The sequence below is a fragment of the Rhinolophus sinicus genome, chromosome 1 (assembly GCF_057876585.1).
Source record: "Rhinolophus sinicus isolate RSI-liver-muscle chromosome 1, RSI-T2T, whole genome shotgun sequence".
Classification (NCBI taxonomy): domain Eukaryota; kingdom Metazoa; phylum Chordata; class Mammalia; order Chiroptera; family Rhinolophidae; genus Rhinolophus; species Rhinolophus sinicus.
Genome location: NC_142501.1, coordinates 113,190,765 through 113,206,822, shown reverse-complemented (window position 1 = coordinate 113,206,822; position 16,058 = coordinate 113,190,765). Strand labels below are relative to the sequence as shown.

The window sequence follows — 16,058 nt, the reverse complement described above, 5'->3', positions numbered from 1 at the left end:
TTTGGCATGCGTGCAGTCTTCTCTTCCTCATTCCTTTTTTTTTGTTACAAATTTAATTGAAGGATTTGACATAAATAACATGATGTCACTGTTGGTATCGATGTTTGACAAAAGGTATTTACAGGAATAAGAAAATGAGATTTAAAAACTGTGACTCCACTAAGCTGTTCCTCCATTTGTTCGATACCCTAAATGTCCCAGTGTGGAATCCCGGTACTTAATAGTGGTTACCAGAGGTCAATTATCACACTGGAAGATATTCCCAGTGTTTTCAAATGGTTATTTGAATTTTTATGTTTACCCAAGTAAGCCTCAATTGCTACCATGTCAATTGTTTCTTAACTTTACTTCTCCTCTTAGTGTTTTAACACTGATGGTCTTAAGACATCCAGATATTCTACCGAGCAAACACTGGCTGTGTGTGTACGTGCGCCTATGGTGTCTTCGATTATTAAAAATGGGAGAAGTAATTAATGTTAATGAGTATTTGACAGACACAATCTTTGCAAGCAGGAATTCTGAAGCTTTTGTGCCTTGGGATGCTTTGATGCTATTAAAAATTTTTGAGAATTCCAAAGAACATTTTTAAGTCAGTAGTCTCCATAGATAGTTACAATCTTAGAAATAAAAACCGAACAATTTAAAATACGAGCACACACAGGCATGCATTCCATGAGCCATTAGAGCAACGAGCCAGTCACCATCAGACCTATGATGTTACCATCAGAGCTGTGATATCACGGCTGTGGAGAACTCTACTGTACACTTAGAAGAGAATGAGAGTGAAAATAGCAAATGACAGTCAGTGTTTCTGTGAATATAGTTTTGACCTTTTCGGGCCCCTCGACTGACAGACTTTGGGACTTCACACATTCTCACATGACATTGGAAACCACTATTTTAAATGATGTACGAGCTTCCAGGATGTGAAGTGATAAGAGGCTTTAAAGCTTCACTTCTACAGTTGTGGTTTTCTTTCACTTGTCTTAAACGTTTAAGCTGAGATTTTGTTTAAAAAGCAAAAGGATTCTTTTGCTGTGCAGAAGCTTTTAAGTTTCATATAGTCCCATTCGTTTATTTTAGCTTTTACTTCCATTGCCTTTGGAGTCAAGTTCATAAAATGCTCTTTGAACCCAAGGTCCATAAATTTAGTACCTATGTTTTCTTCTATGCAGTTTATTGTGTCAGGTCTTATGCTTAAGTCTTTGATCCATTTTGAATTAACTTTGGTACATGGTGACAAATAGCAGTCCAGTTTCATTCTACTTATAGACACAGATAATAGTTTAGTGGTTGCCAGAGGGTAAGGGGGGTGGGGGGTGGGGGGTGGGGGGTGGGGGGTGGGAGATGAGGGTAAGGGAGATCGAATATATGGTGATGGAAGGAGAACTGACTCTGGGTGATGAACACACAATGGGATTTATAGATGATGTAATACAGAATTGTACACCTGAAATCTATGTAATTTTACTAACAATTGTCACCCCAATAAATTTAATAAAATTAAATTTAAAAAAAAAAAAAGATAAAAAGCAAAAGGAAAATATTCGTTTTCTGTCTCTTGGTGCCCTGTACTCTTTGGAGCTGACGTGGACCTAGTTTGATCGTATTTTTACTTGGAAACAATAAGGTCACCCAAGTCTGTCATTTGTCATTTGAATTTCAATTATCTAAAGCTTACAAAATGAATTCTGAAGATATTGAAGCATTTAGAAAAGACCATTTTCTTGTAATAAGTAGCTTCTTCTTTGAAATAGTATGATTCATTCAAAGTTGTTTTAAACCCATGTTTGTCACGCATATTTAAACGTCAGCGATTAGACATAACTTTTGATATTGACAAAAAAATTCACACCCCACACCATTTTAACTATTGAGAAGGAAAGCTTTAATTGGGAACACATTATATAACAGAAATTGCTGAGTGACAATAGTTAATTAAACTTACCTATGTGAATGGCAAGTATAGGACACCTAAAATAACATGTACTCTGAAGGAGTAGTGTGTTTGGGAGAAAGAGGGTGTGGGGCTGCTTCTCTGAAGAAGGAAGTTTTACACGATGGTCGACTTTGTGTTATTTTTACCTCCTAATAAATGAAAACTGTATTTTCAGATTCTTCCAGCTGGAATGCTACTTCTTTGACTTTCAATCATGGAACTTCTCAAAGATCCGGGGATTCGAAATTTGGTGATAAACGGCCATTTGCCACACACTCAAGGAGCAAACCTCTGTCAGCATCCACAGAGTTTGGACAGATGACCGTAATAGACAAACGAAAGACTCAGATTGGAGGTGTGTTTTTCTTATGTACTTCTACGCTCCATGAATTGCGTGAATCACAGCTACAAGAAAACAGAGAAAGCAAAGAAGGAAATGAAAAAACAGAAAGAGTTCAACCCTAGCCTACCTCTGTGTAGGTTGATCGTAGTTCTGAATTTCCCACAGTCATTTTGTAGCAAAATGTGCTTTATGTTTACTCTGTTTAGGCAAGTTACAGCCAAATAGAATACCTTTTAGCGAGACATTAGCTTTCTTCCTCAATCTCAGTAACATAAGGAAATAAGAAAGGGAATAAGGAGAAAGTGTGGTTCCATTTAGACTAGTATTTAGCGTACACTGGGGAGTGTATATGCATACATACACACATATATAGGTACATAAATATATGTGTGTGTATATATATATATATATATATATATATATATATATATGTATATATGTCTGTGTATGTGTGTATGTGTACGTATATACCTGAATATATAAATAAAAAATATATATGTATGTATAGATATATAGATATATAGATATGTATTTATATACACACACACACAAATATATAGCAGGGGAAGTAAAAGTTCTTTATGTATTAATTGCCCACCACTTGTATCATTAATATTCATTCTACTATAGTCTTCAGGGGTTGTCCCAAAGAAATGTTTTTACATCACTTCAATCTGCGCTTTCAAAGTTCTGCGTTTTTCTGTTGTGTATTTACACTTTATTTCAATTTTTTCTTTAACAGTGGATGAGTGTTCTAAATGCGACCCTGCGAGCAGGTAGGATTTTATGGATTTCTATAATTGCATGTTAACTAAGAGACTTCAGAGAGAAGCCAGTAAGCTTTAATGAGTGTTCTGCTCTGGAATAGACCCTATACTGTGTACCTAACATTGGTTCTCTCAGGTCTTCGGCACAGTAACTTTGCAAAGTAGCTGTGCTATTCGGCCTAGTTTTTATTCATTAGACGTGTGTGGTTCCGGGAGGTGGATTAATTGACCCCTGGTACCATAGTTACCAAGTGGCTGACCCGTGATGTGACCTTCAGCCTGCTTGGCTTCCCAAGTCCCTTCTCTTGTCCCTCAGCCTGTACTGAGAAGTGCCTGGACAGGTCTGGATTCAAGGTTCAGGTGCAAGTCAGGTGGACTCAGAGAGTCCCGTTTAGTGACGTGTTAACACTGATTTAGAAGTTTCCTCCCAAGCCCAGTGAGCGCAAGCTCTTGTGTTAATGTACTTCACAATTGCAGCAGTCACGAGAACCTTGTTTTCACCATCAGTGTTTAAGGCAGATCTCAGTTCGCTGTGGCCACAGAACCACAGGTTGTGCATAAGCAAGACCTAATCAGGCAAGTGTTTTCAGGTATAATGCGATGTAGCCTTCTTGGGACGAATCGTTGTTCTGTAATAGAAGAACATCTATGTATAGATCATGTTGTGTTAATGCAGCACATATTCAGAGATATTTCTTATTGATTTCTCTACTCACTAACTCCACAGCCTGTGTTTTCCTTCTGGCTAGTACCTTTCCCTTGTCCAAGGAAGTTTTTTTCTTTTTTTCCAGAGTCTTTCTTCCTTCTTCCATGACTTTTCTTGATTTTTTACCATTGTCTCTGCTTTTTGGGGGGTTTTTGTTGCTATTCTGTTACTTTTTTCCACTTCTGCCAGCTAAGTGTTCTCCATGTTTCTAGACAGAATCAAAAGTACATAGAATTCCAGGTGTTGAAGGGATGTTAGTAATTAATTATTCAAAACACCCCCTGGTACTTCATATTGCCATTAATGTTTTGGTCAAGTGGTTGATCACATGAGGAGTATTAATTCCAAGAGATTAAAGTGACTTACTTGATGCAGTGAGTAATGAAATGAGATTAAGTGTAGGTTTCTAAGCCCTGTACACTTCCTTCTTTATCATCCTATGGCTGTGTCTTTTAATTATGGAAAGGTCTAGTGACTGCAGTGGAAGAGGATAAGAATGGAATTAGCAGGGGAATCCAAGTTTCAATAGGACCAACACTGGATGGAGTAGGAGTAAGGCTTTTAGAATAGAGATCAGAGATCAGATAAGGGAAAAGAGATCAGAATAGTAGGGTATGACAAGATAAAGAGAAATTACAAGAAAGAAGGAAAGAGGATGTTGGTAGTGGTCTAAAAAAGCAGATTAAAGTAAGGGGTTCTAGGGTGTCCTGAACAGGTTGCTGCTTTTTTGTTTGTTGACTTGGAGGAACCAGCATTCTTTAAGATTTGTATGAAAACATATTAAACCTTTGAGCCTCTGGAAACATTCTCTTTATAGCAAGTAGGAATATGGTATCATCCACCAGCACCCGAAATTACAGAGCGGGTCCCCTCGAGTCCAAAGGCACTGCAGATTGCTGAACTCTATAGACCCATGGCCCACCGCAGGTGTTTCGTCACCTTCACCTCTTTTCCCAACGTGCTGATGTCCTTCCCATGGATATGGAGGGTTGGGCAGAGGGAGGACTAATTGTGAAAACAGTAATGGAGTTGGGTCGGTGGTAACATGCCTGTGTTAGGAGTGGATGACCGAGCTCCACTTAGCTTATTTTCCAGGAACAGGGAAATGGAGAACTCCTAGTGTGGGTCATTTGAGCCCATCCTTGTTTCAGGAGTCTATGCCTTTTTAGGCTGAAGTTTTCAAGGTTGGAGATTGCCAGGAAGCTGTGAGGACAAGTGGTCTGGGAGTGGGGAGGCTAAGAACATACATATTTGTTCTTTGACTGTTGTACGTGTGACTTGCAAACATTTCACACATTTCAGGGAACTGACTGTACTGTTTCTGGGTGAAAGGAAGGAATGGGGTAAGTTTAGTATGTGCATCCTATGTTAAAGAAGTAAGACTGCCATTTTTGACTCACACAGATTAATCTTTGAACCAGGGACAGACCATGAAGAAGGGTCAGTGTATCTTTCTACCTTGATTTAGGTCACTGGTTTTGTCCCAGTTGAGGTTCCATTTATGTCTGCTATTAATTGCGTTTTGAATTCAGCCTTCAGGACTTTTGGTGAAAACAACATATTCTCAGGTGTTGCCAACATATTGGCTGTCATTCTTTGTTACGGAAACTTAGAGTGTATCTTCATTAAATATTGCATGAGTTGGGAGTGGTGGAGGCAGAAATAGGTAGCTAAGAGCTTTTCTAGCACATCATCTAATTTTTTATTATATCAAGAGACTATATTTCATATGCAGATAGCTGACCTTTTACTCCTTTTGTTGTTGTTGTTGCTTTTGTCAAGAAATGAATTCACTTGTTTTTGTTATCTTTACCCTAAAGTCTCTCCCGCGAAACTGGCAATAAAGATTCATGGCCTATATCAGAGGAATGGCTCTTCGATGTTAATACCAAGGTAAAAGGCTCCTGTGTGAAATTAACTGTTTTGCTCTGAATTTAGTTTTGTGTAGCAATGACTTGTAAAATTTAGTTGTGGTCTACCTATCATTGTTCTATGTTTGTCATGGAAAATTCCTCAGCATGAACCATTTTAAACATATGACCCTTTGATGCTGCATTGTTTTGTTGTTGTTTTTTTAACTTCAGTAAGTATCAAAGATGGGGGCTGAGAAAAAGAAGGGCTGGGAAATGTATAGTGATAGTAAAATTCGATAGGGAGTTTTCCCACAGTGACGGAGCTATGTAATTTGGGTAACGGTAAGGATTCTTAATGTGACTTTTACGTTATACCAGCATGACTTTTATAATACTTGTGCCTGAATGAAATCTTGAATGGATTCACGTACTCATTGTAATAGTCATGAAATCTTCCTGGTACCTTTCAGTTTTAAAACTAGATAGTATATGACATATGGTTTTATTTTATTACGCTTTGTATGTTGGTATGGTATACTTGTTAGGAGGGAGTGTTTTCTTCATTTTTTTTTGTTTTTTTCACTTACATTCCGTTGACATTCCATATTATTTTATATTAGTTTCCGGTATACTATGTTCATCATTTAGACTAAAATAGTAGTAGAATTTTTGAAAGTTTAGAATTCACGTTCTCTATCTCAAAACCCGTATTACAAAGGGATTCCACTGTGTTCTCAATCATTGTTTTGTGAATATATTTACATGTGTTCATCTAATTGAAGAGTAAATGTTTTGCATAAAACAATAACCAATTTGAAATGCAGAGATTCTTTTTTCTTTTTTTTCTTGTTTGGGGTTTTAATGGCCTGTGTGATTACATGGTATTTGATAACGTGGGCTCCTGGGCCCATATAAGCAAGAGCAACACAGATTTTCTTTCAACTGATATTCTGACATACTCCATCGTCAAATCAACACTTGTTGAGTACCTATTCTGTAACAAGCATGATCTCATTTACTTCTCAGAATAGCCTTGGCAAGGAAGGGAATCCTCATCTTCAGAGATAAGGAAGTGGAGACCAAGTCAGTCTAGGTAGCATGTGTTGCAGTAGCCAGGGAGAAGGTTGAGGGTTTGATCCAAATGCACTTGGCTCCAAAGCTGATGATGCTCTCGTCTGTTCCCTATAAAAACATGTCCGTGAGATTCTATGCCCATTGTCCATGATGCATTGACCAAAGTAAAGAAAGGATCCGTGTCTGCAAAAGACAGGATGCTTTCTTTACTCTGGTCAAAAGCAGAGATTCTTAAAAATGAAATAATTAAATGTCAAATTTCAGAATGTTTTTAGTTTTGTTTTTTAAATGTAAAGTTTTTCTTTTTTTTTCAATTTATTGGGGTGACAATTGTTAGTAAAATTACATAGATTTCAGGTGTACAATTCTGTATTACATCATCTATAAATCCCATTTTGTGTTCACCACCCAGAGTCAGTTCTCCTTCCATCACCATATATTTGATCCCCCTTACCCTCATCTCCCACCCCCACCCCCTTACCCTCTGGTAACCACTAAACTATTGTCTGTGTCTATGAGTTTCTGTTTCTCATTTGTTTATCTTGTTCTTTTGTTGTTTTTGATTTATATACCACATATCAGTGAAATCATATGGTTGTCTGCTTTTTCTGTCTGAATTATTTCGCTCAGCATTACACTCTCAAGATCCATCCATGTTGTCACAAATGTTCCTATATCATCTTTTCTTATGCCGAATAGTATTCCATTTTGTATATATACCACAACTTCTTTATGCGTTTATCTATCGAAGGACATTTTGGTTGTTTCCATGTCTTGGCCACCGTAAGCAAAGCTGCAATGAACATTGGAGCACACGTGTCTTTATGTATAAATGTTTTCAGATTATTTGCGTGGATACCCAGGAGAGGGATTGCTGGGTCATATGGCAATTCTATTCGTAATTTTTTAAGGAACCTCCACACTGCCTTCCATAACGGCTGCACCAGTCTGCATTCCCACCAGTTGGAGAGGCTGTGGAGAAAATAAATGTAAAATGTTTCATTTCTGTTACAGTTGGCATTCAATATGATGTCAGCCTCAGGTGTGCAGCATAGTGGTTAGGCATTTATATAATGCATATACTTACTGGTACCCCGATTAGTGTGGAATCCCTGATACCATATTTAGTTATTACAATGTTATTTACTGTATTCTTTGCGCTGTACTTGACATCTTCATGACTGTTTTAGAACTCCCAATTTGTACTTCTTTCCTTAATCCTTTAACTTTTCAAGCATTCCCCAACAATTCTCGAACCTGGCAACGATCAGTTCGTTCTCTGCACCTATGAATTTGTTTCCCATTTCTATGTTCATTTATTTTTTTTTCATATCACCAATAAGTGAATTCAGGTGTGTTTTTCTCTTTGTCTGACTTTTTTCACTTAGAATAATACCCTCTAGGTCCACACACTTTGTCACAAACGGTAAGTATTTATTCTTCGTTACAGACAAGTAGCATTTTGTTATATATATGTCCCACTGCTTCTTTATCCAAGACGATGGATCCTTTGGTTACTTTGTTATCTGGACTATTGAAAATAATGTGGCAACGACCATAGACATGCATATTGCTTTTCAAATTAGTGTTTTGATTTCTGTGGAGGAAAACCCAGAAGTGGGACTGCTGTGCCACGTGGTAGTTCTGTTTTTAAATTTTTGAGGAACTTCCATGTTCTTTTCCATTGTGTCTGGTCGGATTTGCAGTCTCACCAACAGTGCACGAGGACTCTGTGTTTTTTCACATCCTCACCGACACCTGTTGCTTGTTGATTCATGGATGATGACCATTCTGACAGTTGTGAGGTCGTATTTCATAGCGTTTTTAATTTGCATTGCTCTGATGATTAGTGACACTGAGCATGTTTTCGTATGTCTCTTGGCTATCTGTGTGACCTCTCTGGAGAAAAGTCTATTCAGGTACTCTTCTCGTTTTGTAATGGCATTGTTTGTCTTTTGGTGTTAAGATTTATGATTTCCTTATGTGTTTTGGATGTCAACCCTTCATCAAATATATCCTTGACAAATATCTTCTCCATTCATCCGGTCGTGACTGCAGGTTGCTGTTGGTTTCCTTTGCAGAAATTTTGTAGTTTGATTGTCGTGTATATGGGTCTTGTATTCTTAACCATTCAGGTACCTTATGTCTTTTCTGGAGCATTTAATCTATTTCCATTTAAAGTAATTATTTGTAGGTATGTAGTTCTTGGCATTTTATTGTTCATTTTCCTTCTCCTCTTCCTGCTCTTCCTCCTGCTCTTTTTCCGTCTTCTCCTCCTCCTCCTCCTCCTCCTCCTCCTCCTCCTCCTCCTCCTCCTCCTCCTCCTTTTTTTTCTTCTTGTCGTGGTTTTACATTTCTTGTGCTAGTGGTTTGCTGGTGCTGAACTGCATCACCTTCTTTTTCTCTGGCAAACTCTTCACCTCTCATTTGATTCTAAATGAGAGCCTTGCTGGATACAGTCATCTGGGTTGCACATTATTGCATTTCATCACATTTCAATATTTCTTGCCCATTCCTCTGGCCTTCAGATTTACTGTTAAGTGATCACCTGCCAGTCTTATGCGAGCTCCCTTGTATATAACTAAGTGCTTTTCTCTTGCTGGTTTTAATATTCTCTCTGTGTCTTTCCCCTTTGGCGTTTTGATTATGGTATGTCTTGGTGTGGGCCTGTTCGGCTTTCTTTTGTTTGGAACGCTCTGTGTTTCCTGCGCTTGTGTTTCCTTCAACAGGTTAGGGAAGATTTCCGTCATTATTTATTCAAATAGGTTTTCAATTCCTTTCTCTCTCTTCTCTTTTTGATAGCCCTACAAGTGTTGTTACACTTTATCTTGTCCAAGAAGTCCCTTATAGTATTCTCTCTCTCTCTATCTTTTTATTTTTTATTCATAATCATTTTTCATTTCTTTTTTTCTGTTCTGATTGGGTGTTTTCTGCTACCTTGTCTTCCAAATCACTGATTTGATCCTCTGCCTCAACCAAGTCTGGTGCTGATTCCATCTATTGATTACTCATTTCAGATGTTGTATTTTTCATATTTGACTTTTGTTAATGATTTCTATGTCCACTTTTTATGTTTGCTGTCTCTGTTGAAGTGGTACAGCGTTTATCTATTTTTCGCCAAAGTTCATTGAGCATCCTTAGAAGTAGTGTTTTGAACTCTGTATCTGGTAGATTGCCTGTGTCCATTTGGTTTACCTCTTTTTCTAGAGTTTTGTCCTGTTCTTTCATTAGGGAAATGTTTCTTTCTCTCTTCTTTTCTCACTGCCTCTCTGTGTTTGTTTCTATGTACTATGTAGATCTGCTAATTCTCCTCATCTTGGCAGCATTGGCTCATGTAACAGGTGTCCTGTGTGTCGGGTGGTACAACCTCCCTGGTCACCGGAGCCAGGAGTTCCAGAAGCTCGTGTGGGTGGTGTGTGCCCTCCTGTTGTACTTGAGCCTTATTGCTGTTGGCGCATCAGTGTGTGGAATGGACGCTCAGGACGACTGGCTGTGACTACAGTAGATGAGCTGATGTGTGTGGGCTGACGTCACAGAGTGGGATCGGCTGTAGCAGGGCTCCGGTGTCTGCTCAGTCCATGGCTTGGGCGTGCCATTTGTGGAGCTAATTGGGTGTCGTTCTGGTGTTGCTGAAGCTGATCACCAGGTGTGTTGGATTTGGGGCCTCTTGGGAGGGGCTGTGGGGCAGGCCCAGGTCAGCTGCTGCTTGTGCCCAACCCGGAGCACCCAGTAGAAGCTACAATGTGACCTACTCTTGGTAGCTGCCTTTGTGAGTATGCACCTGCGAGGCCCTATGTTGTGAAGCAAGACAGGCTGATGGGTAGGATCCTAAAAAAAAATGGAACTCCTCTGTATCATAAATTGCAGCCTGAGTGACTATTGTAAACTATGATCGTGATGGTGCAACACCTCTGTTTACTGAGTGACTCCCCGTTACGTGAGGGTAAAAGTCATATGCTAGCATGACACGTGCCTTCTTTGATTTGGTTCTGGTTCTGCAGTTGTCTCCCCATTCCATTTTCAGTGTTCCAGGCTTACCCCATTCTTCTTCTGCCCTCACTATGATATGTTGCTTCATACCTTAGGCTTTTGCGCCTGCCGCTCTTTCTGGACTCCCCTTCATGGTTTCCCTCAGCACCTCGTGTATCTTTTAAGATGCAGTCCTCTTTTCTCAGCATCTGGTACAACTGCTTGTTGTTTCTTTTGTGCCTGTGCTATACTTGATTCATGCGAGGTGTAGAAATGGAGAGCGGTACTTTTCTGTTCTTACTGTTTTGACGAAAATCAGAATACATCGAGCCCTAGTAGAATATAGGACAAAATCTTTCATTTATATTTCCAGCTTCCCCTGGGTCTATGCCTATGATTTGATGGTTACGATAGCAGTTTGTCGTCTTACTTACTTGAAGGACTGAGCGAGTGAGTGAACGAGTCAATGAATATGATGTTTTCTGAAGTTGGGTTTTTATTTTCTTTTTTCTTTCTTTTTTTTAATAGAAAGAAGCAACCAAGCCGGCAATTGGAAAAAGAGAAAATGGTGTGGATATTATTGAAAGTGCTCCACAAGCGCAAACAAAAACTGATATTTTCACTTGTGTTGATGGAGCACACCAAAATAATACAAGTGATAACTTAGTGACTATCTATGAATTCTTTCTAGCTTGAGTGCTGCTATAAGCAAATCTAACATGTGTAGATCCAACTGTGATTTTCATTTCTTATAAGCATTTTTTCCTATCTTTTTTGCAAAAGTATCCCCACTACTAACAACTTCTTCTTGCAAATGATTTGACCCCCTGAAATTCTTTTCTGCTATTACTTTTATTGAAATGTTCATGACTTGAATGTGTATTTAAAGTGCATAGTAATATGTGTTCACATTAATGTTCTGTGACTACATTTTATAGTTAAAACATCCGCATTAAGATTAGAAGAAGCAGCTGTAAAATCATGTTGGGATTCTGAGGTACTGTCATTCACTACTATTATTTTTATCATTATTATTTTAAATATCACCATTCAGTGATGTTGAAACTTAAAAGGTATGCTTTGACTGTACTTTCTCACCTCTGCGTTTCCCCACACAAATTATTTTCTTACGGTTTAGCCTATAATTAATAAAAGACATGTGTGCTTAGTATAATGAGGCAGCGTAGTAGAATTCTGCTAACTTGCGAGGTTCACTTAAGGCGGTCGGTGTAGAATAGTATAAAACAAGAAGGCTTCCAAGTCATAAGGAATCAGTTGGGTTCTGAAGTGAAGTTTACCTAAAAGCTAAAGAATTATTCCAGCTTGAAGTATGCCCAAATGCATGATTCTGTGGTTTTTATGGTTGTGTAAATGTCCTAATGAGATTCAGAAAGAAAGAATTTGGAATTTAGGGTTTTTTATACCTTGGAACTTGAAAAGATAATGCCTGATACATGAAAGTATTATTACATTTGTATTCTCAAATAGATCTGCAAGGAACTTTTCCCAGGAAGGAAGAGCATTGTTAATAGAAATAATATGTAGAATTATACTAACAGCAATCCCCTGAGCGCTGCTTTAATGCATAACAACTGTGTCGTTCAGTTAAAACAGCATGCATTGAGTATCTTGATGGCAACTGTACTTGCAGTAATAGAAATACAAAGTAATGATGAGCCAATGTGAGGTGACAGCTGTGGAAAGAGACAGGAGGAGTGTGATCTTCTGATATAGGCAACTGCTGCCTCCTGGCACAGACACTGCGTTTGACGATAAGAACACAGTAGAATCCTGCATGGGTCACTTGCTAGCTGTGGGATCTTGGGGCAACTCCTTCTTAACCTGTCGGATGTCAGTGCCCTCATTTGTTATAATGGTACTAATGACTACCTTTGAGGTATGTGGAATGCACAAATGTGGTAACAAATGTGAAAACACTTCGAAAACTGTAAAGGGTGCTATAGAATGTAAAACACAATGATCACAGTGAGATGCAGCGACTTATTAAATATCGGGGACACTTTTTGTAAACCTGTAGGACAATCAAATGGCAGTAGTGTCAAGAACAGAGTGGAAAAGTTAGAAGGGGCACGTGGATTTCTTATCTGGGGGATGCTAAATTTCAGGAGACTGTGATTGGCAATACCCCATAGATGTGTAGTGTTTCGGTACTTGAGGCTTTGTTGGTGCGAGCTCAATGTTTTGACCTGAAGTAAATGTCTGTGTGGGATACTGCCAAGTGAAGCATGAGAAGGAGCCAGTCATGTGGAGATCTAGGAGCAAAACCTGCTGGGCAGAGACAACAATGGATCGTACAGGTTCCTCATTTTATTCTAGTGTCTTGGAATGGTCAGGAAGTAGGAAGAGGGTTAACCACCATCAAACCATTTCGATATTTGTCATTTGTGTGGAAAACAAATAAAATGTGCATAGCAGAGGCCTGGTACATTTGAGACAGTTAATAAATAAATGTTCTTATTTTTTCCCTGATTAGAACTTATTATACTTTTTTGAAAAGTTGCATAACTATATATAACATTTTTCCTATTATTTTTAAGTATAATTTAAAGAAAAGCTTTTCTTACAACTTTGCCATTTTATTTAATCATTTTTCCCATCAAAATTTTTATCAAATACGAGTTTGTTTTTTCCAACCTCTTGTTGACCTAGATGAAGTAGGTTCTAAAATGTTCTGTTTAGACTCAACACGACATACACCAAGGTTTCTTACCATGTCAAGCAAGTATCTTGTTTTAACACTAAAAAAAGAATAAAAAAAAAAAGAATGTGTCATTAGAAATATTTGAAAGTTATATGAAGTACACTTTTCAAGGTATTAGTTCGGTGCAAAAGTAATTGCAGTTTCAAAGGTTAAAAAAATTGCACAAACTGCAGTATCATTTGTACCAACCTAATATTCGCTTAAATACCTATTTTTCAAAAAGTCCTTTTCTTGGAGGTTATAACGTTAGTATTGCTAGCCTGAATTGTTAACTAGAGATTGCATAAAGTGTCCATTAGTTACTAATCATCTTGTTTCCTAACCCCTTCAGCCGACAATTGAAGAGAAAGATCCTGTTCCTGACGAAGCTGTAGGAATGGACGAAGTGCAACCCTTCAGACCCGGTACACTTTGTAACACCAATTTAATTTTGGGAAGGAGTACGCGAGGACATTTGACATGCGTGCAGTCTTCTCTTCCTCATTCCTTTTTATCTTTGCTACAAATTTAATTGAAGGATTTGACATAACGTGATGTCATTGTTTGTATGGATGTTTGAGAAGAGGTATTTATAGGAATAAGGAAATGAGATTTTAAAACTGACTTCACTAAGATGTTTCTCCATTTGTTCGATACCATAATTGTCCCAGTTTGGAATCCCTGTACTTAATAGTGGTTACCACAGGTCAATTATCACCCTGGAAGATTTTTCCAGCATTTTCAAATGGTTCTTTGACTTTTTATGTTAACACCAGTAAGCCTCAATTGCTACCATGTCAATTGTTTTCTAACTTCACTTCTTCTCTTAGTGTTGTAACACTGATGGTCTTAAGACAACCAGATGTTCTGCTGAGCAGACACTGGCTGTGTGCGTACCTGCGCCTCTGGTGTCTTCGAGTATTAAAAATGGGAGACGTAATTAATAGTAATGAATATTTGACAGACACAATCTTTGCAAACAGGAATTCTGAAGCTTTTGTGCCTTGGGATGCTTTGATGGTATTAAAAATTTTTGAGAATTCCAAAGAACATTTTTAAGTCAGTAGTCTCCACAGATAGTTACAATCTTAGAAATAAAAACCGAACAATTTAAAATACATAACTTTTGATATTGACAAAAAAATTCACACCCCACACCATTTTAACTATTGAGAAGGGAAGCTTTAATCGGAAACACATTATATAACAGAAATTGCTGAGTGACAATAGTTAATTAAACTTACCTATGTGAATGGCAAGTATAGGACACCTAAAATAACATGTACTCTGAAGGAGTCGTGTGTTTGGGAGAAAGAGGGTGTGGGGCTGCTTCTCTGAAGAAGGAAGTTTTACACGATGGTCGACTTTGTGTTATTTTTACCTCCTAATAAATGAAAACTGTATTTTCAGATTCTTCCAGCTGGAATGCTACTTCTTTGACTTTCAATCATGGAACTTCTCAAAGATCCGGGGATTCGAAATTTGGGGATAAACGGCCATTTGCCACACACTCAAGGAGCAAACCTCTGTCAGCATCCACAGAGTTTGGACAGATGACCGTAATAGACAAACGAAAGACTCAGATTGGAGGTGTGTTTTTCTTACGTACTTCTACGCTCCATGAATTGCGTGAATCACAGCTACAAGATAACAGAGAAAGCAAAGAAGGAAATACAAAAACAGAGAGTTCAACCCTAGCCTACCTCTGTGTAGGTTGATCGTAGTTCTGAATTTCCTACAGTCATTTTGTAGCAAAATGTGCTTTATGTTTACTCTGTTTAGGCAAGTTACAGCCAAATAGAATACCTTTTAGCGAGACATTGGCATTCTTCCTCAATCACGGTAACATAAGGAAATAAGAAAGGGAATAAGGAGAAAGTATGATTCCATTTAGACTAGTATTTAGCGTACACTGGGGAGTATGTATGTATACATATACACATATATAGGTACATACATACATGCATATACGTGTATATGTGTATGTATGTATGTGTATATATATATATATATATATATATATATATATATATGTATTTTTATATACACACAGATGTATAGCAAGTGAAGTAAAAGCGCTTCACGTATAAATTGCCCACCACTTGTATCATTAATATTCACCCTACTATAGCCTTCAGGGGTTGCCCCAAAGAAGTATTTTTATATCACTTCAATCTGACGCTTTCAAAGTTCTGTGTTTTTCTGTTGTGTATTTACAATGTATTTGAATTTTTTCTTTAACAGTGGATGAGTGTTCTAAATGTGACCCTGCGAGCAGGTAGGATTTTATGGATTTCTAAAATTGCATGTTAACTAAGAGACTGCAGAGAGAAGCCAGTAAGCTTTAATGAGTGTTCTTTCTGCTCTGGATTAGGCCCTATACTATGTGCCTAACATTGGTTCTCTCAGGTGTACGGCACAGTAACTTTGCAAAGTAGCTGTGCTATTCGGCCTAGTTTGTATTCATTACACGTGTGTGGTTCCGGGAGGTGGATTAATTGACCCCTGGTACCATAGTTACCAAGTGGCTGACCCGTGATGTGACCTTCGGCCTGCTTGGCTTCCCAAGTCCCTTCTCTTGTCCCTCAGCCTGTACTGAGAAGTGCCTGGACAGGTCTGGATTCAAGGTTCAGGTGCAAGTCAGGTGGACTCAGAGAGTCCCGTTTAGTGACGTGTTAACACTGATTGAGAAGTGTCCTCCCAAGC

General features: G+C 38.3%; 1 protein-coding gene and 1 long non-coding RNA gene across 2 annotated transcripts in view; both read left to right on the top strand.

The window, feature by feature from the left end:
* The window catches only part of LOC148759197 (uncharacterized), a 160,375-nt gene that overhangs the window by 135,568 nt on the left and 8,749 nt on the right, over window positions 1–16,058 (top strand). Inside the window, exons 6-7 of the mRNA XM_088793368.1 lie at window positions 2,115–2,294; window positions 15,597–15,630. Of these exons, the coding sequence (XP_088649494.1) occupies window positions 2,115–2,294; window positions 15,597–15,630 (214 nt within the window). The remainder of the gene's footprint in view (window positions 1–2,114; window positions 2,295–15,596; window positions 15,631–16,058) is intronic.
* Window positions 10,294–14,936, top strand: LOC148759198 (uncharacterized). The gene is made up of 3 exons (XR_016023030.1): window positions 10,294–11,306; window positions 11,590–13,777; window positions 14,763–14,936. It is a non-coding gene; the product is annotated as an uncharacterized LOC148759198 (long non-coding RNA).